This window comes from Triturus cristatus, chromosome 6 (assembly GCF_964204655.1).
Source record: "Triturus cristatus chromosome 6, aTriCri1.1, whole genome shotgun sequence".
NCBI classification, from domain to species: domain Eukaryota; kingdom Metazoa; phylum Chordata; class Amphibia; order Caudata; family Salamandridae; genus Triturus; species Triturus cristatus.
In genome coordinates, this window is record NC_140589.1 from 151581861 (window position 1) to 151606641 (window position 24781).

The following is a 24781-nucleotide window of genomic DNA, read 5'->3' on the forward strand; positions in this document are numbered from 1 at the left end:
CAGATGTTGCACCCTGCCTACTCCCTCACCCCTCGGTCCCTCAGTTAATTGTGAGGTGGGGGTCCACTAGGGATTTCTGAGATCATGATATACCATGACCTCGCATCCTCCTCCAGTTTTTCGGCTCTTCGAACACGTCGGATTCGGATTAACTCCACTGTGGCCCACTCTCTCAGATCTTTACTCCAGTTATCTACCGTGGGGGGTCGCAAACTTTTGCTGTGTTTTATATATATATTTTTTACTCCCAGCATGGGAACAAGTTGCTGTTTCAACGTGTTAGAATAATCTTTTTGTTCGCTAGGACACATATGAAACATTACATTCAAGAAGTCTTATTGAGGCAATAAGTTGGCTTTGAGCAAAGACCTTTAGTTTGGGCTTTGAGTTTATAGAAAACCAAGCCTTTGTGGTTTCTATTTTTCTACCATCACTGGAGTTGTCTTACGCGCAAAGGGTCAGCCATCGTATTCGGAGTGAAATCTTTCATAGTGATCGGTATTAGTGGTAGTGTAGTAGATGTTATGTTAGCTGGTTTTACGTGCATGTAAAGGTAAATCGAGATCCTCTGGGTATTCCTTGAAGGTACATTTGAATTTGGCAATTTTTGTAGGTGAGGCATTTTGATATTAATGTGGACAAGCTTCTTAGCATCCTGTTTTTATTGGCTACTTCCAGTTTGTATAGTTGTGGGTTGAGAAATTTAGGGCAATGTGTGAGAAAGTGGGTTTCTGTTGCAGTAAATCACCCCCCCCCTTTTCTTTTGTTGCCAGACTACTGATGCTCTTTGACTTGATGTGCTCTGGGGCCCTGCCAATCAGGACCCCAGGGCCTACGTTCTTTCCCCAAATCAAAACCCAATTGGCAACTCTGGCCACAGGTAGGTTCCCAGTAAATAGTACCCCATGTACCCAGGGCACTGTGACCAGAGAAGGCTCCTAAGGACTGCCATCTGATGACATACGCTTTATTAATAACATGTAAAACCATCTGAGACTGAATCACATGCGTTTCCATATAGATAGATTCATGTGAGCCAACATGTCCGCTAACTTGTTATCCCAAACCAAGATGGCCGATCAATTATTTCCGTGCTTAATAGGTTGACCAATTTAAATACTTTTTCCTTTTTCTATCATTAATAAGTTCGCAGATTAAGTCAACATCAATACATGATGTTGGGATAATAGAGGCAAGAGGTAGCGTTCATCTGATATCCAAAATACATGATACTTTGCCACGCTAAGATGGCTGCCAAATACAGTGACTGTATGTTCCGAGGCTATGGCTAGTCCTTTTTCCGTTACTACGTATACTTTAAATGAAGTTCAGTCGCTCGCGGTCTTTGCTACCTGACTACATGCTGCCCGAGTAATGGTTGGTGAACCGCTAGGTACGTTAATACCATTTAGATGCGTTAAATCGTCCGACTTGATGATTTTCAGGCACGTTTTCTTAAAAAATGCTTAAATATCCCCTCTCCTAGTTTTATCCGATTGAGGACACGTGCCGGTTGAAGTGAGATTTAAATACTCCTTCCATGTGAGCAAAGCCACTCGATTTTTGGATTTGGTTGCATCTTCAAAATAACTACTGAAAATTGCCAGGTAGGCACTTGATAATTATGCGCGTTTTTCACCGCTTGGTAATGTTTGCCTACATATTCTAAACGCCCAAATATTCTCTTTCCCAGTAGTATTCAATCGAAGATACGCGCTTTATACAAGTGAGATTTAAATATCACCCGACTTCTACATTTTCAAATTCCATCAGATTTTTCGATTAGGATACAATTTCCCAAAAGAATAAGGTAATATGAACCTTATATGCTGTTGTTTAATTATGTTCACAAATACTCTTAAAACGTTCTAATATCCGCTATAATATATTCTGTATTGTAAGCTCTGAATGGCGATATATAAATCTGTGAGTGAGATTCACTGATCACCTCGTTTCCTGTACTACACATTTGGTGACTCTTTTACTTTCCAAAGTTTCCTAATATAATGTAATATTCCTTTAAATTGGAAATGACGTTGGTAGTTACATTCTATGAAATTAGACTAATCACTAATTAGGATCTACCATTATATTCAGAAAGGTAGATTAAAAATACCTACAGTAAATTGCAAGGAGACTGGACATTTAGTTGTCATAACCAAAATATATGTTTGCTTTATTTCAGATAAACCAAATTGGCTATGGTTCGATCTTGCTGTTATTTAATTTAAAAACAGTTAAATATTTAGTATATTATAAATATTTGTTGCAATCTAGGATGCTCAATTTGGTCTACGACCACCTATATGTTTTATGGAAATGATTCAGTAATGATTGTCCAATTTGGACCGAGTGCATCTTTTTAATTGGATGTATTTCTTATGCACTTTTTATGTATCATTTCTCTAAATGATGTACGATTGGAATTGATTTGTCTATTCTTCTGTAATAGAGATTATAGACTATTCTGCACGGGTGTGTGTTATGTTTAATTTATATTTTTATTTTTAGGGGTCAACTTTTAATCGACTTGTCCTGAAGATGGTCTTATGAATGGATATTTAAAAGACCGAAATGTCGACTGTCACATTGTTTTCTATATAATTATTTATTATTATTATGAAAAAGTGTTTGATTTAGTTTATGTGAAGGAACAATTGACTTTACCACCTCCTTCCAATATTTGTATAACTGTCTATTTTCAGTACCCTTGACTTCATTGATTGATATAAACTTCCTTTTTTTACACACCCGTTGCTTTTTCTAGTTTGATTGACTCTCTGTGCAGTTTGATTGACTCTCTGTGCATTTTGCTTCTTTTATTCATTTAGGCTGGTTTATATGACTGATGCATAAGATATAATCTATAATACATGAATGCTGAATGAATTCAGTTCTATAGGAATATAACTATCCTATATCAAACAATTGACAACTATACAACTAAGTATCTAAACTAATCCCTTGAAGGCATCCTTTTACCAGTTTATTTAATTTTACCCAAGCCCTCAAGGGTATATTGGGTTGTCCATTTTCTATATCAGTCCTAAGGACTGCAGCACCAATTGTGCCACCCTTAGGGTCCCTGTACCTTTTCACAAACACACTGCCTTGCAGGCTGCGTATCTTGGTGCAGATCAAAAGTGAAGAGTCGACATGGCACACATCCCTGTGTGCCATGCCTACCAATCACTGCCCTGGCCTAGGCCAGTCACCCCTCTAGCTGGGTGCATATTGCCAGTGGTGAGGGCACAGAGGCATGAGCCCTGTGCCCCTACAGTGTCTGAGTCCATTCTCAGACATTGTAAGTGCTGTGTATCTTTAAAGAGTATATGGTGCTGGGAGGTTGTCACTACGAACTCCACAGTACCATGATGGATACACTGAAGTCTGGGAAGCTTGTTATCAAACTTCTCAGCACATTTTACCCACTCTGATGCCAGTGTGGGTTACAATGTAAAACGCACAACAGAGCATTATAGAGATGCCCCCTGAACTCGACCCACAACCAGTGTCCCGACTGAGTGGCTGCTTAGGCTGCCACCTACCAGACATGTTGCTGGACCCCTGGGTAGAGAGCCATCCGCTCTCCCGGGCCTGCAACAATGCACATCCTGGGCGAGGTGCTAGGTCTCCTCCCCCAAGATGGGCAGGGGAAGCTTCAAAGGCATGCCGCCTTTGTGAGCTTCTCCAGGCCACTTGCTGTACCCAGCAACTGGCCCTACCGGTTCTAAATCCCCTCTCTGGCGGGAAGACTGGCCGGAAACCCCAAGGAAGGACAGGGGGTGCGCCAGCCTCTGCCAACCCCACCCCACCAGGCGAGGTGAAGCCCATCCCCGGGCTCTCGCCATCTTGTAGATGGGGAGCCCTACCCAATCAGGACTAGGCCACTGCCCCCCTCCCACAGGAGAGTGGCAAGATAGGGGGTATGCCCACCCCAAGGCAGGGACCCAGTGGTCCCTGCCCTTTACCTACCTGTAACGCCCCTAAATTTAGTATTTAGGGGCGCCCTGAACCTTCCTTCCTTAGATTCCAAAACAGAAAAGAAGATCAAGAAGTAAGAAGACCTGGCGTGCCGCTGCTAACAAGAGGAAAGCAGTACAAAAGGGGGTGGTGATGGACGGAGCATCAGAACCAATCAAACACTCACACCCAGTCAACAGATCTGGGTTTGATCCATCACCATTCTTTAGCCCACTCTGCCACCCCAGTTCAGGCATAGCCATATGCAAATCAGTCTGACCCTGTGCCTCATGGGAACAGTCCAGCCCGAACTGCCAAGCCATGCCTTCCCTGGACCGGAAACAAGCTTCCTAGGACCGGTTTCTGGCATTTCATCCGTCTTCAGCCAGGCTTGCTTGAATCCAGTGGCAAAGTGAGCAAGGGACTCACGTCTGAGCATACCCTGCCAACTTATGGCGAACAAAGCGGTACAAAAGGGGGTGGTGATGGACGGAGCATCAGAACCAATCAAACACTCACACCTAGTCAACAGATCTGGGTTTGATCCATCACCATTCTTTAGCCCACTCTGCCACCCCAGTTCAGGCATGGCCATATGCAAATCAGTCTGACCCTGTGCCTCATGGGAACAGTCCTGCCCGAACTGCCAAGCCATGCCTTCCCTGGACCGGAAACAAGCTTCCTAGGACCGGTTTCTGGCATTTCAGCCGTCTTCAGCCAGGCTTGCTTGAATCCAGTGGCAAAGTGAGCAAGGGACACACGTCTGAGCATACCCTGCCAACTTATGGCGAAAAAAGCGGTACAAAAGGGGGTGGTGATGGACGGAGCATCAGAACCAATCAAACACTCACACCCAGTCAACAGATCTGGGTTTGATCCATCACCGTTCTTTAGCCCACTCTGCCACCTCAGTTCAGGCATGGCCATATGCAAATCAGTCTGACCCTGTGCCTCATGGGAACAGTCCAGCCCGAACTGCCAAGCCATGCCTTCCCTGGACCGGAAACAAGCTTCCTAGGACCGGTTTCTGGCATTTCAGCCATCTTCAGCCAGGCTTGCTTGAATCCAGTGGCAAAGTGAGCAAGGGACTCAACGTCTGAGCATACCCTGCCAACTTATGGCGAACAAAGCGGTACAAAAGGGGGTGGTGATGTACGGAGCATCAGAACCAATCAAACACTCACACCCAGTCAACAGATCTGGGTTTGATCCATCACCGTTCTTTAGCCCACTCTGCCACCCCAGTTCAGGCATGGCCATATGCAAATCAGTCTGACCCTGTGCCTCATGGGAACAGTCCAGCCCGCACTGCCAAGCCATGCCTTCCCTGGACCGGAAACAAGCTTCCTAGAACCGGTTTCTGGCATTTCAGCCGTCTTAAGCCAGGCTTGCTTGAATCCAGTGGCAAAGTGAGCAAGGGACTCAACGTCTGAGCATACCCTGCCAACTTATGGCGAACAAAGCGGTACAAAAGGGGGTGGTGATGGACGGAGCATCAGAACCAATCAAACACTCACACCCAGTCAACAGATCTGGGTTTGATCCATCACCGTTCTTTGTTCGCCATAAGTTGGCAGGGTATGCTCAGACGTTGAGTCCCTTGCTCACTTTGCCACTGGATTCAAGCAAGCCTGGCTGAAGACGGCTGAAATGCCAGAAACCGGTCCTAGGAAGCTTGTTTCCGGTCCAGGGAAGGCATGGCTTGGCAGTTCGGGCTGGATTGTTCCCATGAGGCACAGGGTCAGACTGATTTGCATACGGCCATGCCTGAACTGGGGTGGCAGAGTGGGCTAAAGAACGGTGATGGATCAAACCCAGATCTGTTGACTGGGTGTGAGTGTTTGATTGGTTCTGATGCTCCGTCCATCACCACCCCCTTTTGTACTGCTTTGTTCGCCTTAAGTTGGCAGGGTATGCTCAGACGTTGAGTCCCTTGCTCACTTTGCCACTGGATTCAAGCAAGCCTGGCTGAAGATGGCTGAAATGCCAGAAACCGGTCCTAGGAAGCTTGTTTCCGGTCCAGGGAAGGCATGGCTTGGCAGTTCGGGCTGGATTGTTCCCATGAGGCACAGGGTCAGACTGATTTGCATACGGCCATGTCTGAACTGGGGTGGCAGAGTGGGCTAAAGAACGGTGATGGATCAAACCCAGATCTGTTGACTGGGTGTGAGTGTTTGATTGGTTCTGATGCTCCGTCCATCACCACCCCCTTTTGTTCCGCTTTGTTCGCCATAAGTTGGCAGGGTATGCTCAGACGTGAGTCCCTTGCTCACTTTGCCACTGGATTCAAGCAAGCCTGGCTGAAGATGGCTGAAATGCCAGAAACCGGTCCTAGGAAGCTTGTTTCCGGTCCAGGGAAGGCATGGCTTGGCAGTTCGGGCTGGACTGTTCCCATGAGGCACAGGGTCAGACTGATTTGCATATGGCCATGTCTGAACTGGGGTGGCAGAGTGGGCTAAAGAACGGTGATGGATCAAACCCAGATCTGTTGACTGTGTGTGAGCGTTTGATTGGTTCTGATGCTCCATCCATCACCACCCCCTTTTGTACCGCTAACAAGAGGAAGGCACCAACTGCTTTGTCCCCAGCCCTACTGGCCTGTCGACCCTCGAACCTGCTCCTGCTAAATACCGGCACCTCCCATGGCCAGCAACCACACAAACCCCGGAGGACCTGGCTACCTTGTGACTCTGAGCATCTGGGACTCCCACGAGTAGTGGCACTGCTCAAAGCAAGTAACTAACCCCTGGCATCAGCCAGGAACCGCAAACCCTGCACACTCTGCACCTGCCAAGCCTGGCCTGTGCTGGAGTGGACAAAGACGCAGAGGACGTCCCTCCAGCGACTGTGATCCTGAATCCGGCACCCAAGGACCCACCTCGACGCTCCCGATGCCTGCAGCCTCAGAACCAGGTACCCCCCAAACCGCGATCAACAGAGGGTAAGATTTCCCGACACCAAAAGGCACCCCTGCACCTGGCGCCCTGTGGCCCCCTGTGCCCGACTCCTGAGCCCTTGCCCTGAGCAAGTGACCAGGAGCCCAGCTCCCACAGCCGCGTGGCCTGCTAGTCAGCAGCTACCAACCAAGGGCCCCCTGCCTTCCATAGGATAACATTGGGCCTAACTCACTCTGCACCCAGCTGCCCCTGTGCCGCTGAGGGTGCAACAACTGTACTTACCTGACCCTGGGAGACCCCTGAGTCTATGCCCAGAACCTTAACTCTGCCAGTCGAGCACTTACCCAAATGCCGATAACTCACTTTTATTCCTTAGGGTAACATTGACTGGTTTCTCTTGAAATTTCTTCTGTGTGTGTAGTTTCTGAACTTTAAAATATTCACCTAAAATCAACCGAGTAACGAAAACAGAAATACTCACCTGCTATTCGGAGAGATCCCAGTGCTGGATCTTGTTGCCCAGAACTGACCCTGAAAAGTACTTACGACCGTACTTACCACTAACTCAATTTTCTCCCATAGGAAACCATTGACTGTTTTTCTGTGAAATTTCTTCTAAGTGTCGATTTTGCAAACTTATACTTATTCCTTAAAGATTGTATTATTTCAAAAACATGTGTTTTTTTTTCACAGCCAACATATGGCCAGGAAGTAGAAAGGAATCCGGTGTTATTTCAGTATTCTCTACGTCCACGAAAAGAAGAAATTAAAACAAAAGAACTGGAGCAAAGAGAAGAGAAATATCTTGAGAAACCAAGAGGAAATACAAAAGATCTAGAGTTTGGAGGAAAATTAGGTAAGCAGTATGCCACACAAAACCTTGCAGTTTAGACCCCCTTATAGCTTTATACAAAACATTTGAAACTTCTCAATAAAATGAAATCAAATGCTTTCTTAAAAAGTATTAGAACTTTGCATTAGACCCTGATTAGCAGTCGTTTGTTGTAGCTAAAACTAGATTAAATTAATTGAAAATGAAGACTTAGACCTTTTGTCTTCAGCAGCCAAGGAATGTAGTCTATATCCTCTGTAGTTGCTCCATGCAATTGTATACTGCTTCGCCCAATACATATTTGGGACCACATGTACTACCATTTCCTTTTGTGATGACTTGCATTTTGCAAAATGTAGGAACTCGCAATTTGCGACTAGCAAAAGGAAATGTACTCTTGTTTCTCTGGCACATTTTGAGATTCCTAATAGGGTCGCAAATTACCTTCCTCAACAATATTCATGAGGCAGGTCGCAATTTGCAACCCATTGGGAATGGGCAATAACACAGGGATGGTGGCCTTCTGCGGACAGCAGACCTCCATGTCTCTGTTTGCTTTTTAAATAATGCAACTTCTTTTTTTAAATGTATCCCGTTTCCATTAAAGGAAAACGGGATGCGTTTTAAAAACAAAAATGAAACATTTCAGTTTCATTATTTAGGAGCAGGCAGTGGTCTGTGGGACCACTGCCTACTCCGTTTTTGTTGCCCGTCTCAAAGGGGAAGGGGTCTCCTGAGGACCACTTCCCGTTTCAGACCCCCCAGATTATTGCGGCATAGATTTGCAAATTTAGCGGCACAAAAAGGGAAATTTAGCGGCACAAAAATGGAAATTTAGCGGCATTATTGCGGCACTTTATCTTACTTAAAATCATTCTTTTTCACCCTTGAATCAATGGAAACTGTTTTAGCAGAGTATTCCACTTTGTAATAGACATGTTTTTAAAGTGTCTGCAACTGTACGGAAACACAGCTCTAATCGTAATCTCGTGAGAGGGGGCCCTATTTCTACCTAGAATGTTTTACAGCCCAAGTATGCACCCCTGCCGGGGCATCACTGCCTCCTGGAACAATGAGGCATGACACCTCTTCACCAAGTGCCATAGGGCGCAGGATGGTTGTTGGTGGAGGTGCATTGCCACGGATTGGTTGAGATCAACAATGCCAGGAAGATGCAGCTGTCCTTGGGGCTGTTTACTAACAACTTTTCCTAGGTTCTCATTACGGATTTTTCAAATCATGCCTATTACTTTTCAGAAAACCCCAATTAATCAAAACTGAATAAAGTATTGAGTATATAAAACAATGCGAAAACGCCCACTTTGTCTTGCTTACATGTTATACCAAGTCTCTAGTGCCACCATCATGAAGTACAATTTAAAAAAATCTAGATTGAGGTACCATTGCACGCTACAATTTTTTAACCTTATGCGACTTGAGCTTTCAGCTGCAGGCATGTTTCGCTCAAAATAGGTATCACGTCTTATAGACTTGGTGTGTAGTTCAAAGATCAAAAGTCTGAGACGTTGCTCTTGATTTTTGATCTGGCACTTTCACCCCTATTTCTGAGAATAGAGGACAATCCAAATATCCAGAGAGCAAACATGAAAGATAACTTATTTAAGTTTTCAGCAATTGTGGGTGATCTCATCCTCACTCTGACTAATCTGTTACTCTTGGTATCCGCTCTAGTTATACGCTACATCGGTGTCATGCAGTCTCAGGCTTTTAGAATAATTTACCAAAATCTGTAGTTGTTCATGATAATGACAACATACATGTTCTTAGAGCATATAGCATTTTCGTGGCTTGAGGGAAAGAAAGACTATTTCAATCTAATTACTGCTAGGTGCTAGTGCACACGATGGATGAACGGGTCAGAGATACTTACATATGGTTTTTCTTTACTTTTCATGATCCCGTATGTGGTCTGGAAAATTAGACCAGTGTCAGTGACCCTCTTTCTTGTGGCACTATCTTGGGTGAGACAACCATTGTATTTCATACTTCTAGTGATGTCACTGCATCTGCACAAGATTTTTCCACGATGGCTATCTCTTTTATCTGAGCTTCACGGCGGCCCCACCTGGCTTTTGGAGTCGCCGCCTTGATACTGCACACAGGCTACAGCCCGATCGGCAAGGCAGCAATCTTTACGGCGGCCCAACATTGCATGCAGGATTTGCTGACTTAATGCACATGGGCGATGACTCGTTCGATGCAGCAACGGTCACGATTCACTTCACGGTGGCCCTCCGCTGGCATTTCCCTGCACACGGGCAACGACCCGACTCCTGGCACATGGGCAACGACCAGATCGGTACAGCATCTGTCTCCTCGCACTTCACTTCAGGAATCCACTCGCCAGGATTTGACCCTTGGACATCCCTCCCTCTTCTTCCTCACAGGGCACACTGGTCTTGGCAAGCAGGCAGGCATTGGTGCTCCAGGATCCAGGGAAGGAGGCTTAGATAGCCTGGGTGATGTCCTCTCACTCCCTCGGAGACTAGGAGGCCTTGACTCCCATTCTTGGTCACTGGTAAAAGTCTTGCAGAGCTTCTCCTCCTCGCACAACCCGATTGGCTGCTTGACAGTTGACAAAATTTGAGGGTCTCAAGCTCCCCTTCTTATACACACTGAATGTGATATGGAGTCTAAGTCTTTGAAATTTATGTGTGACTTGTACTGGCTTTTGAAGTGCCATCTCACTCCTCTGTTCTCATTCCTACATAAACCAGTCTGTCACAGCAGGAGTTGCTCCAAATCTGATACCTTCACAACACAGGCCAAGCGAGTGATTAGAGGTTCACACCTGGATGTCAGCCATAGGGATATGTGTATCAAAAGGTTACTCCAGGACCTTTGCCCTAGTCTTTATGATTCTCTTTTCAGCCCATCTCCTTCCTGAGATGTGCCCAGACCCCTTCCCAGTAACTAATCTCTAACCAAAGAGGGTGATGCAGAGGTTGCGGGAATGGTATTGCGTACTGGGGTGGGTCCAGGTTGTGATGACCACCAGGAGTTGTTCGAGAGGGAGGTGTGGCTGCTGAAAATCAGCACTTCAGTTTTATCTATGTTGGGCTTCAGGCGGTTGTTTTTCATCCAGTCTGAGACCTTCTTCATGTTGTTGTTAGAGTTATTTTTCATTCTGGTGGTGTACGCTGAGAGTGAGAGGACGAGCTGGGTGTTGTGGGTGTAGGAGATGATGTTGATGTTGGAGGTTCTGACGATGCCTGCTAGCTGTGTCATGTAGGTGTTGACGAGGGTAGGACCAATGGATTAACCTTGCGGAATGCAGCAGATGATGTGCTTGGACTGTGATGTGAAGGGAGGGAGACGGATCCTCTATGTGCGCCCCATGTGAAAGGATGCCATCCATCTAGGCGCAGTCTTTGATTCCGAATCTGATGCTATCTATTGTTTAAATTTCTGTTGCATACACATACATAGACAGGATTTCTATAAAGCAAGTATTACAGTATATGGTACTTTTGCATAAACATAGACTATGTCTTAGTGACTTGTATTTACCCAGACTTTACTCCCTGCAATATGCAATCTTATTATCTGATTAATATCTGCTATATGGATAGATCTTGCATTGTTCTGGGAGCGGGTGTCCCATCGAATGTCTATAGTGTTCTTGCATGCGTATAGCAAAGATTAGTAAACTGAAACGAGCAATAAACTAAAAGATGATAATAAACTGTGAACCGTGAAAACTCGTCTCCGCAGGTGGGGATCTCATGTTAATAATGTGTAGGGGAACTAAATGGATGTGTACTTCTTCGGTGGGGTGGGGAATAAAATCTGTGTCTGATATTGAAATCTATGTGGGGATCGGGTACAAAAGTATTCTGTTTCTGTCCCGGGTGAACAGTGTTTTCTATTCCCCTATGTATCTGTGGACGTTCTTTCAGGTGTTACTGCTTCGCCAGCCCCCTCGTCATCGCTGTTCACCTGTAATGGGAGCTCCCATGTGCACTATAATTCCTACCAATGATCAGCTATGGGATGCTGCCTCAAGCCTCTCGCTTTTTCTCTGGACAGCGCCCGCCCCTTTGCTTTCGTGACATCCTGTCTTCAGGTGTCTATCGGTGGCCCGTTCGCGAATCTCAAGGCCATCGCCACCCGCCGCTTAGCCAGAACTAAGGCCAGGTCTATAAACTTGTTCCCGAATTTTCGTTTTGGTGGGCGGGGGAATAATTCCTGCAGGCACACCTCTTCATGGAGCTATCTATTGTCCTCTCCAGAATGGCTCCTGTCTGCATCACCACCTCATTCCAAAGCATACGCAGTATTGCACAGTTCCTGACCATGTGTATAAAATATGCGTCCTGTTGGTCGCATCTCGGGCAGTTGAGCAATGTATTATTCGCAGCCTATGTGGGGTAATGTAGGTCAGGTGAATATAGGTAAACTTCCAATACCTTTCTCCAATCCCAGTCTGTGAGTTCCCTGTTTAAGACTTGTTCCCAACGTCCTCAAATTTTAGGTAATGGTGCCAAAGTTGCTTCTATCAATGCCGTGTAAAACCATTTCACTTGGTGACAAACTGCGCCTGGGTAGAGTAATGCGCGTAGTAAAGGGTGTGTCGCTGACTCCTCTCGACCCCTGTGCCACAGCATTCCGAAAATGCGTGTCAGAGACTCATATTGTATGAACTGGCCCACTGGGAGACAAGATCTTCAAAAGGAATCAAGGTATTCTCTTGGTAGCAGTCTCCTACTGTCTCCAAGCCCACCTCTCTCCAGGTGAGTAATTGGTAATCAGGGTAGGGGTAGTTCCTCCTTGGCCAAGATGGTCCCAGAAAGTTGATCCACATGGCTAATTGTCCTGTCGCTGAAAGACCTGTTGGTCAGATCTTGGTGCCCTCACACACCTGTTAGGGTGTCATGCTTCATCATTGGGCGCTCCTCGTCAAGCCGGCGCTGCAATGCTAAACGGGCCTGGGGGCTCTTTGTCGGAGATCTTTTGATCTGAAATCGCTGTGTAGATTAATGCATGTGAGGGGGCTAGTTAACAGTGTATCTAGTGATATGAGTGATATACGTGATTGGTGAATAAAATAGACTGGCGAGTAATTGTTCAGGCATAAATATCAAGTGTGGTATTCCATGGGGCTAGGACTGGCCCACCAGTGGTAGTTTTGGCCAATATTTAGGGACCTCTGCCAGTTTGAATATGCATAGTTTCCAGCATTACAGAGCTGTGGTTTGCAGTAGCGACCGTATGGTCAAGTACATTAAATAAATGGGAATGGGCGCACTCAGGGCTTGGACAGGAATGTCCCCTCCGTGTTGCCTCCCTCCAGCCATTGCACTAGCACTGTAACTGGGAGGCTAGTCGGTAGAACTAGAAATTCGGCACCCCCAGACTCCCTTCCAGCACAGGGTGGTGCAGTGTTGTCAGGGATACCCTCCTCCGTTCACCTCCCCATACTAGGTCCCTCACTAGCGAGTCCAGTGTGGTAAACCATCCCCACGGCAGTACCAGTAGAAGGTTAACAAAGAAATACAATAGGCGGGGTAACTTGACCATTTTGGTCAGTGAGATTCGTGTCATAACCGGCAGTTTCAGGGAGCTCCCGAATGATACACAGGATTTAAGCAATCTAATCACTCTGTCGAGTTTGCCCTCTCGTAGGTCGTCCAGGGAATTGTAAAAATGAATACCTATATATCTGAACGTAGATTGAGCCCATTTGAGGTCATCTGGCTGGGCCAGGGGTCTTGGTAAGGAACCCGACAGTGGAAATAAGTTTTGGTTGTATTGACTCGCAGCCCCAGCAGTGCAGCAAATCTTCTCATAAGTCACAGGGCTATGTCGGAACCAGTGATGTGGAATTCCTATAGCCCGACGCCCAGGACATATTGTTTGGGGTCAAGGGCAACAAGTTTTTAATGTTTATTTTGTCCTTGGGACAAGTAGGCCCAACCCCCTGCAGCAAAAAACCCTTTGGCTGCCAATTTGCAGTACCACATTATGGATCAGGGAACGGCACTGTCTGCAGATAAGGTAATAGTTGTGTCCATATGTTAATGCTTTTCAAACTTGTATTTATGGTTCATGAATTGAAAGCCTTTATTATTAGGGTCAGCGCTCTAAGTAAAAGTTGTAAGCTCTGACTGTACTACTGACTGTGGTTCCAGTATAAAAATGTGTAAATACGTGTTCAAAGTTTAGTAATATGAGGCTATGTATAATGCTCCCAGAATGCTCTCCGATTTGATGCAAATATTTACAGAAGCTTGAAAGCAAAACAGATGATTCTTTTGTTTCCAAATAAAATGTTCATTAAAAAAATGAAAGCAGAATAAAAACAGATTGCTAAACTACTCAAAGATGTCAGGAACCATTTCTTTGCAGCATAATTTAGTAACATGTGTTGATGCATGCTAGTATTTCCCAAAAGATATTCATAATACAAAAGCGGTGTAACCAGTTTCAATAAGATTTTGGGAAACAAAAATAAACCAGCATTGGCAAAGCCAGTAGGTCTGGAATTGGTGGTTGGCTTTTTAGATTTGTCAATGTGTGAATTGTTTTGGCATGGTTTTTGTAAAACGTTACTGGTGTGGGAGCTGCTGGGACCTCACTATAATAACAAACATTGGCAAAAGAAAAAAAATAGTTTTTGGTCTCAAAAAGCACACACTGCCGCAGTAGTTACTGGCACTGAGCAAAACTACTTTGTGTGCCGATATGCTCCTTGGGAAAGAGCAGAACGCACAGTGAAGCCAGATGATACACAGAGACAGAGAGAGAGAGAGAGACACAGAATTTTAATAAACGCAAAAGGTTATGGTCAACGCCTGACCAAATTAGAGGCCCAATTATTAAAGAGTCTCAAAAGTGCACCCATGGTGCAGCTATATGCCTTTCGTGAATTCCCAAGAATTTACAGAAGTAGGACAAGAAATAGTATCCCTGGAAAATATTTGTGAACTGCATTTTATCATGAGCAAATATGCATAAGTAGATTTGCTCATGCGAAAATCTGAGTGTTTGCAAGTTCACTTTTCCACCAACCACTTTTTACTCCACTCTGGAAGAAGGTTTACATCTGCCATTGTCAGGAGTACATTTTCAACATTTTTCAGTATGGGAAAAGATTTGAGAAGGGTTGTTAAAAACCCTTAAAACATGCAAGTTAGTAGGTTTGCACAGACTCAAAAGGGCATTCTAACCCTGGAAATATTGCTTACCACTACTTTCAGCCCCAGTATGTAGATCTGCGGAAACGTGGCAACATAAGGGGGTTGCAAGTATTCAAACACTACTATGGTATGAGCCCTGGCCTAATCAGAGAGGCTATATCAGAGCTCTTATATAATGAGATAGCAGCCATAATTTGTCGCTGCACTACATGGCACCAAAAGGGCATGTGGATTTTGTTACAGGACAAGTAGATTTAGGAAGCAACCTGCCCCATGGACAAGTAGATATTTTATTAAATTCCACACCCCTGCGGAACCAACCAAGGCCTCATTCAAATAGATCAGGAGGTCGTCAGCGTACAGGGAAACAGTATAGGTTCGCCTATCCATGGTCAATCCTATCCCATCCCCGCCCTGGCAAAACCAGGCAGCCAACGGCTCCATGCCCAGGGCATCCCTGTCGTGTGCCACTGGAGGTTTCGTATTGGGCAGACACTGTCCTGCCCATTTTGACTCTCACCGTTGGTTACGTGTACAGTATTCTGACCCACTTGATCCAGCCCTCCCCGAGACCCATCCTCTTCATGGTCCCAAATAGATAATCCCTACTCACTGTATCAAAGGCCTTCTCTAAATGGATTGATAGGTTTGCCGCCTGTGTGTTTGTTCTTGCCTCTGGATGATACAGCACTGAGTAGAGTCTTCCCAGATTGAATGAGGTGTTTCAGGACGGGATACATCTGTTCTAGTGAGTGTGGATAAATGTGCGCATATGAGGGAGCAGCCTAAGTGCCAAGACCTTAATTAAAATCTTAAAATCCATATTAAGTATGGATAGAGGTCTGTAATCTGCTACGCGGGCTCCCAAGGTTATCTTCTTAGGGAGTATGATCACTATGGTTTCCGACGCCGTTTGTTCCTTCTCCAGCTCTGCCGCCGCGGTTTGTTCCCCATGCGGCAGAGGTGGAGGACGACTGGGAGGGGTCCGAGGACCCTCTTGCCCGTCAGTGTGACTCCGAGCAGGACTTGGTAGACGACTTTGAGGATGCCGGCGACCTCGACGTCTCCTCCGACCCGGGGTTTGCCTCTCCCCCGCCTACCATGGAGGAGGGCGCCTCCTACACGATGGTGCTCCGTTGGGCAGCTGAGGTCCTCAACCTTAATCTCCCTACGGTGGCCCTCAGAACTAATCTCCTCACTGGGTGCTCCAGACGGCGTCCACATCGTCGGAGCCCCTGCTCCCATTTAACAACGCCCTCACTGACGTCTTGTTGGGCACTTGGTCGCGGCCAGCCACGGGGGCCCCTGTGGATAAGAATGTCGCCAGGCGTCACCGCCCGGCGCCTGGTGACCCTGCTTTTCTGACCACTCATCCTGCGCCTCGACGTCACAGAGTGCCTTTCCCACGGCTCCGCCGGATAAGGACTCTAAGTAGCTGGAACAGATCAGTAAGCGGTTGTTGTCTTCGGCCAGCTTGGGGCTGCGGTCGGTGAACACCTCCTGCCTATTGGGCCGCTATTCCCATGCGGTGTGGGATACAGTTGCACATGTATTGCCTCAGAGATCCACGCTGTGCTGTCCCAAGCTGTTGCCGAGGGTAAGGATGCGGCTAAGTTTGCCATTCGGTGTGGTTTGGACACCACGGACTCATTGGGTAGAGCAATGTTCGAGGCATGTGGGCTGCTGAATTCATATCTGTGCATAGATCGCCGCCTAGTGTTGGGTCCGGATGTTTGCACGTTGTTGTCCTGGAAGAGTCTTCGAAGTATCCTGGGATAGGTGACTCCTCCCCTGGACTACAGTGCGCATGGGCATCCTCTCCATCCTCAGATTGTTTTTTTTCCGCCATTGGGTTCGGATGTGCTTATCTTGACTCAAGTTAGGAAAAACTTTTTACAGGCCAAAAGGCCTTTAGTTCGCGTCGGTACTGTTCCCGATCGGTATCGATAGTTATTTGTTAGTTTACTAACTTCAAGAACAACTTTTTCGCATCATACCCGACCATCGACCCGACATCGACGATGGAATCGAGGACACCATTCAAGCGGTGCCCTGTATGCAATGCGAAATATCCCCACGTCGACGTCCACCCGGTGTGCAACAAATGCCTTTCGCCGGATCACGACGAGTCCACATGTATGGCCTGTGCCCGATTCCGATCCAAGAAGACTCTCCGGAATCGAAGAGCAGCGAGACTCGAAGCGCAGCAAGCGGCACCGGCCCCGACCGACATCTTCAACGCCGAGGACGAAGATGTGGAAGACGTGGAGAACCTACCCTCCAGCCCCGCTTCCGAACACGACTCCGGATCGGAAGACGTCGAGGAACGACTCTTTCACAGAGACGAAGCCGACACCGAGGTAGGAGACTACAATGAGGCCTTAGGGACCGAAGAGAGTAGCTCCGGTGACGAGCAAGGCCTACCCGTACAGACTGTGGATATCCCAGTGCGTCAGTCTATGGCTCCGGTCGAGGGATCGCCTTCGGGCCTTACCCAAGACCTATCCCGCAGTTCTTCGGCCCCGCCCTCTGGCCCGGCCTCGGACATTCAGCGGCAGCCATTACTACCCAAAACGGCTGGTTTCCCTTCATCGAAACGGAAACCGAAAGCCGTATCGGTTCAGCAGAAACCGAAACTGAAAGTGACACTGGTCGGATCGAAGCCCACCACACCTTCGACGCCAGCCAAACCCGTCGGCACCGACCGCACCAAACGGGACTTCAGTGCCCAGCTCGCAGCAGCCGACGTCGGCGCCGACACACGGAAAAAGACCATCGGTACCGCCAAACCGCCTCGGCTCCCGGCACCGAAACAATCGGCTCCGGCCACAAAGGTCAAAATGGCTGCTGTGTCTCACACCACTTCGAAAGCAGCACCAAAGGCACAATCATCGACGCCGTCGACAGCTACTACCTCTCCTCGACTCGATGACCCCGTGGCACCGAAGAAGTCCACGCCTGCCTCAACAGAACCGGTCGGCGCCAAAGAACCGTCGGCGTTCCAGGTGCGGCAAGTTTCAGCGTCCTTGCAACGCATCAAAGACAAGGCAGCCCTCCAGGACACGTCAGGCTCCGACCCGAAAAAGGCTCAAAAAGCTTCTCCGGCACCGGCCAACATCACTTTTGGCCTGCCACCATCCACAGCGCCAAAACTGTTCGAAATCAGAACACGTGTCACCCACACCAGGATCACACCTGCAGAACACTCTCCTATGGAGACGTCGCCATCACACATCATCGATGCCGCAACCGGCAGAATGATGCTCCACAAGAGGAGGATAACTTCCGAGCCAGCTTTGGATTCCTACCGGATCCCACTAAAGAAAAAGCTGCCAGTGGATTCGGAACCAATTCTTTACGAACCTCTCCATACCTCTTACCAAGATCCACAGTCCTTCTCTCCGACACACTCCGAAACCGACGTTTTGGAGGACTACATGGGTGACCACGTCCCCTACCCCGGAGAGATGGACCCTGAAGGCCAACTGGACCCTGACCAAGCTTGGGATGACCCTGTAGACTCGGGCGCACCTATGGATACACAGGACACGCAGCTATATGGCGCAAAAACGTCTCCCACAGAGGACACTGCCGCATTCAACGCCCTCATTGAACGTGCTGCGGCCAATCATGGTGTGCAACTCCACTCTGACACCATCGAGGACGATTTTCTCATGGATACTTTCGCATCCTCAGAAAGGAATATCAAAACTCTACCCATGTTGAAAGGTGTCCTCAAACCAGCAAAGGACATTTTCAAAGAACCCACCAGGGCAAGAATAATAAACCCCAGGATCGACAAAAAATATAGGTCGGCGCCTGGGGACCCTACCTATATTAGAGGCCAGTTGCCTCTGGATTCCATAGTAGTCGCGAATGCTCGTAAACGGGCGCACTCGCAGACGACTGGGGATGCTCCTCCCCCGGACAAAGAGTCCAAGGTGCTAGAGACCTCCGGGAAACGGGTTGCAGCCCAAGCAGCTAACATATGGCGTATTGCCAATACTCAGGCGCTCCTAGCTCGCTACGATCGGGCACATTATGACACATTAGAAACCTTACTCCAACATCTCCCTGACCAATACAAAGAGGGAGCAGAGATCCTCATCAGAGAGGGACAACTCCTCACAAACGCATCCATCAAGTGTGCACTGGATGCCGCAGATACAGCTGCCAGAGCCATAAACACTAGCGTCATGTTACGACGACACGCCTGGTTACGAATCTCCGGATTCAAACATGAGGTGCAAAATAACATCCTCAACCAGCCGGTCAACCCCGACTACTTATTCGGGCCAGAGGTTGACACCACCCTAGAAAAAATAAAAAAGGACACAGACACTGCAAAGTCCATGGGGGCTCTCCAAACGCAGACCTTTCGGAGTGGCTCCTTTCGTCGCCCCGGCAATAGAGGAGCAGGTAGAGGACAGGGGTCACAGCAAACCTACAACAAGGGCAACACCCAAAGTACCTACGATAAAAACACCCGGGGTGGATATAGTGGTTCAAGCACAAAGGGCAGAGGACGCGGATACGGCAATACCAGATCCTCTCCCAAGAACAAACAGTGACGCCCTCTCCCTTCCTCCCGACCACATAACACCTGTCGGGGGAAGGCTACAAAGGTTCCTGTCCACGTGGAACTCCATCACCACAGACAGGTGGGTCAAAAATATTATCAAACACGGTTACTGCCTAGAATTAACCTCGACTCCACCCACAATACCGCCAAAACACCGTCCTATGTCCTCAGAGCACTTAGCGCTATTACAGCAGGAAGTGCTAAGTATGCTGCAAAAAGGCGCAATAGAGGTCGTAACCGTCCACGAGCAAGGTACGGGGGTGTACTCCCTGTACTTTTTAATACCGAAAAAGGACGGGTCACTCAGACCTATACTAGACCTGAGACCCCTCAACCGCTACATTCTCTCGGAGCATTTCCACATGCTCACCCTGCAACAAGTCCTCCCACTGCTCAAACAGGGAGACTTCCTGGCCACACTAGACCTCAAAGATGCGTATTTCCACATACCCATTCACCCATCACACAGGAAATATCTCAAGTTCACTATTCAAGGGCGGCACTACCAATTCAAGGTTCTTCCCTTCGGCGTGACAACGGCGCCCAGGGTTTTCACAAAGTGCCTAGCTACTGTGGCTGCACATTTACGGAGGCAACACATTCATATCTACCCCTACCTGGACGACTGGCTTGTTCAGGCAAAGTCAGCCCAGCAATGTGCCAGCCACATGTCCCGCACCATTCACCTTCTTCACAGTCTGGGGTTCTCACTAAATTACCCAAAATCACATCTCCAACCCGCACACGTACAACAGTACCTAGGTGCGACCATAGACACTCTGGCGGCCACAGCTCAGCCAAATTTAGTGAGAATCAACAGCATACAAATGCTGATTTCCAAGTTCAAACCCCAACACTCCCTTCCCGCGCGAGTGTTCATGCAGTTGATAGGCATGATGGCCTCCTGCATTTTCATAGTCCAACACGCGAGACTACATATGCGCCCGCTTCAGGAGTGCTTAGCACGTCAATGGAATCAGGCTCAAGGGCAACTAAAAGACCTAGTGTTGGTGAGCGGTCGGGCATACAACTCTCTGCATTGGTGGAATCCACAAAACCTTTGCAGGGGCCGACCGTTCCAAGAGCCAGTTCCACAAATAATACTGACAGCGGACGCGTCTCTCCAGGGATGGGGAGCTCATGTACTCAACTACACAGTGCAGGGACTATGGACAAAACAACAAAAGAAGATGCACATCAACCTTCTAGAACTGATGGCAATCTTCCTGGCTATGAAAGCATTCAAAGTACACTTGTGCAACAAAGTCGTGTTGATCCGGACGGACAACATGACCGCCATGTACTACATACAGAAGCAGGGAGGAACACACTCTCCACAGTTGTCTCATCTGGCTCAGGGCATGTGGAAGTGGGCCATTCAGAGGAACATGTTCCTCATGGCGGAACACCTCCCCGGCAAGGACAACCAGATGGCGGATCTGCTCAGCAGACACAGCCACCAGATGCACGAGTGGGAGTTACACCCGTCAGTACTCCAACCGTACTTCCAGCAGTGGGGTCATCCAGAGATAGACCTCTTCGCCACAAGCGAAAACGCAAAATGCCAAAGCTTTGTCGCCAGGTTCCCACATCCGCAGTCGCAGGGCAATGCGATATGGATGAACTGGTCCGGCAAATTTGCGTACGCTTTTCCCCCAGCACCATTGATACCGCTGGTGGCACGCAAACTCAGACAACACTCACTGACACTCGTCCTGGTTGCTCCAACGTGGGCACGCCAGCCATGGTACACCACCTTTCTCGAACTTTCCGTGGTGCCGCATCAAAGGCTGCGGATCAAACCCGCGCATTTGACGCAGAACCATGGAGAGATTCAGCACCCAGATCCGCAACAGCTGAACCTGGCAATCTGGCTCCTGAAGTCCTAGAGTTTGGCTACCTAAACCTGCCACCTGACTGTATGGACATCATTAAGGAGGCCAGGAGACCCACTACCAGAGCTTGCTATGCAGCCAAATGGAAAAGATTCGTCATTTATTGCAATAATAATGACATTAACCCGCTAGACGCATCCATCCAAAACATAATTTGTTACCTCTTACACCTATACCGATGCAATCTGGCATACACCTCAATACGTGTCCATTTGACCGCAATATCAGCCTATCTCCAGAACAGGCAGCACCTCTCTTTATTCAGAGAGCCGGCCATAAAAGCATTCTTGGAAGGACTCAAACGAGTAATTCCTCCAAGCCACCCACCAGCTCCAATGTGGAACCTCAACTTGGTCCTCACACGCCTGATGGGTCCACCCTTCGAACCTCTGCACTCATGCGAGATTCAATTCCTCACCTGGAAAGTAGCTTTCCTAGTAGCAATCACTTCTTTAAGGAGAGTTAGTGAACTCCAGGCACTAACCGTTCAAGAGCCATTCATACAGGTTCACACAAACAGGGTCGTACTACGTACCAACCCCAAATTCATGCCCAAGGTCATATCGCAGTTCCACATGAATCAAACTATTGAACTGCCTGTTTTCTTTCAAAACCCACAAACTGTCGCAGAAAGAGCACTCCATACACTATATGTAAAGAGAGCCCTCATGTACTATATCGACAGGACTAAAGCCTTTAGGAAAACAAAACAACTTTTCGTCGCCTTTGCCCCACACCACAAAGGTAACGCTATCTCCAAAGCAGGTATAGCCAGATGGATCGTTAAATGTATTCAAATTTGCTATCAAAAGGCTAAACGCACATTAACGATTCCCCCACGAGCCCACTCAACACGTAAGTTAGGGGCCTCCATGGCTTTCCTAGGAAACATTCCTTTGCATGATATATGTAGAGCAGCCACCTGGTCCACTACACATACATTTACCAAACGCTATTGTGTAGATGTGCAATCAAAACAGCAGGCAGCTGTAGGACAGGCTGTTCTCAAAACTCTTTTTCAGACCGCTGCAGCTGGCACTGGTAGCCGCCGCTAATAGAGGTCACTGCTATTTATTCTATGCACAGATATGAATTCAGCAGCCCACATGCCTCGAACTGAATATGCTACTTACCAGTATGCATCTGTTCTTGGCATGTAGGGCTGCTGACATTCATATCGCCCTCCCTCCTCCCCGGCGCCTGTAGCAGCTGCAGCTCTCAGAATTACTGTAAGCATGGTCATCACTTTCTGTATCTACTCCATCACTGCCACAATGGCGAAAAACAATCTGAGGATGGAGAGGATGCCCATGCGCACTGTAGTCCAGGGGAGGAGTCACCTATCCCAGGATACTTCGAAGACTCTTCCAGGACAACAACGTGCAAACATCCGGACCCAACACTAGGCGGCGATCTATGCACAGATATGAATGTCAGCAGCCCTACATGCCAAGAACAGATGCATACTGGTAAGTAGCATATTCATTCTACGACTGTGGCGCTTCGCCGCCACCCCTGGTTTAGATCTACCGGGTTCTCGCCAGATGTCCAAAGCTCACTCATGGAAATGCCCTTTGATGGCACTCGCCTGTTTGGAGATAAGGCCGACAGTGCACTGGAGCGTTTTAAGTACTCGTGGGCCACAGCCAAGTCCTTGGGTCTTTCCGCTAAAAGCCCGGCCACTCCTGATTTTCGTTCCTTTCGCGGCCACGGCAGAGGAGCTCAGGCACGTTCCTTCAGCAAGCCTGTGCAGAACCAGCCTCAGCGCGGCCGCGGATGCGGCTTCCGCATCGGCGGTTCTGGGATTCAGCCTGGGGGTCAGTCCACCTCCGCCCCCGCTGCTTCTACCTCCAAACCTTCCTAATCCGAGCTTTGTGGAGCACCCCAGTCCGGTGGGTGGCAGGATCCGCCACCAGCTCCCCCACTAGCACGATATAACATCATACAAGTGGGTGTTGAAGATCATCCGCAAGGGTTACTCCCTTCCCTTTCAGTGCTCCCCTCCAGCCTGCCACCTCGGTGCCACAGCATGTCGGGGAAACACTTGGTACTTCTCCAGCAGGAAGTCACGGCCCTCTTGGCCAAGGGGCCATCAAGTGCGTTCCTGGGCCGGAAGTAGGGAGCGGTTGTTATTCCCACTACTTTCTGATCCCCAAGAAGGACAAAGGGGGCCTGCGCCCCATCTTGGACCTCCGGAACGTCAATCGCTTCCTCCGGAAGAAGTTCAAAATGCTGACTCTGGCTCAGGTCTTGGCTGCCCTCGACCCTGGAGACTGGATGGTAGCGTTGGACTTGCAGGACACATATTTTCACATCCCCGTCATGCCGACCCACCGTCGTTACCTGCAGTTCACGGTAGGCCCGGAGCATTTCCAGTTTGCCGTGCTCCCCTTTGGCCTTACCAGCGACCCTCGGGTGTTCACGAAAGTGATGGCGGTGGTCGCAGCTCATCTGTGCAGGTCGGGGGTGTCAGTCTTCCCCCTACCTTGACGACTGGTTGTTGAAGGCTGGTTCGCCCCAGGCAGTCGTCTCCCACCTTCAGACTACAGCCGACCTCCTGCATTTGCTGGGGTTGTCCATCAACATGCCGAAGTCACACCTGAGTCCCTCTCAGAAGCTCCCCGTCATCGGAGCGGTTCGACGCAGTTTCGAGTTTATCCTCCCGAGCAGCGAGTCCGGTATATTCAGGCTATGATTCCGATCTTTCAGCCTCTATCCTGGGTTTCAGTCAGGATGACCCTCCGACTCCTGGGCCTGATAGCCTCCTGCATGTGCAACATGCCAGATGGCATATGCGGGCTTTGCAGTGGGACCTGAAGTTCCAGTGAGCACAGCATCAGGGCAACCTGTCCGATCATGTCCAGATCTCGGAGGAAACTGCACGACAATTGCAGTGGTGGCTCACGAATCGCGAATGGGTCAATGGCAGATCCCTCTCCCTTCCCCAGCACACAGTGGTGACGGATGCGTCCCTCCTGGGATGGGGTGGCCACTTGGGAGAGGCGGAGATCAGAAGCCTCTGGTCTCCGGCGGAGTCCCGGCTCCATATCAATCTTTTGGAGCTTCAGGTGATGCGACTTGCACTGAAGGCATTCCTTTCCTCTGTACGGGGAAGTGTAGTGCAGGTGTTCACGGACAACACCACCACCATGTGGTTTTGTAACAAGCGGGGTGGGGTCGTGGACCCTGTGTCAGGAGGCTCTGCGCCTCTGGACATGGCTGGAACATCAAGGCATTACCTTGGTGGTTCAACACCTGGCAGATTCTCTGTACGCCAGGGCGGACGAACTCAGCCGCCGGTGCTTGATGGATCACGAATGGCGTCTGCAGTCGGACGTGGCGCAAGGACTCTTTCAACGGTGGGGAGAGCCTTGGTTGGATCTATTCGCCACCGAAGAGAAGACGCAATGTCATCAGTTGTGCGCGTTGGAATTTCGCGAATGGAGTTGCGG

General features: G+C 48.5%; 1 protein-coding gene across 5 annotated transcripts in view; it reads left to right on the top strand.

Annotated features, from left to right (window-relative positions):
* Nucleotides 1-24781, top strand: part of LBR (lamin B receptor) — an 806934-nt gene that overhangs the window by 303038 nt on the left and 479115 nt on the right. For all 5 annotated transcript variants that reach the window (XM_085610386.1, XM_085610387.1, XM_085610389.1 and 2 more), the window contains exon 5: nt 7554-7716. In XM_085610386.1, the coding sequence (XP_085466512.1) occupies nt 7554-7716 (163 nt within the window). The remainder of the gene's footprint in view (nt 1-7553; nt 7717-24781) is intronic.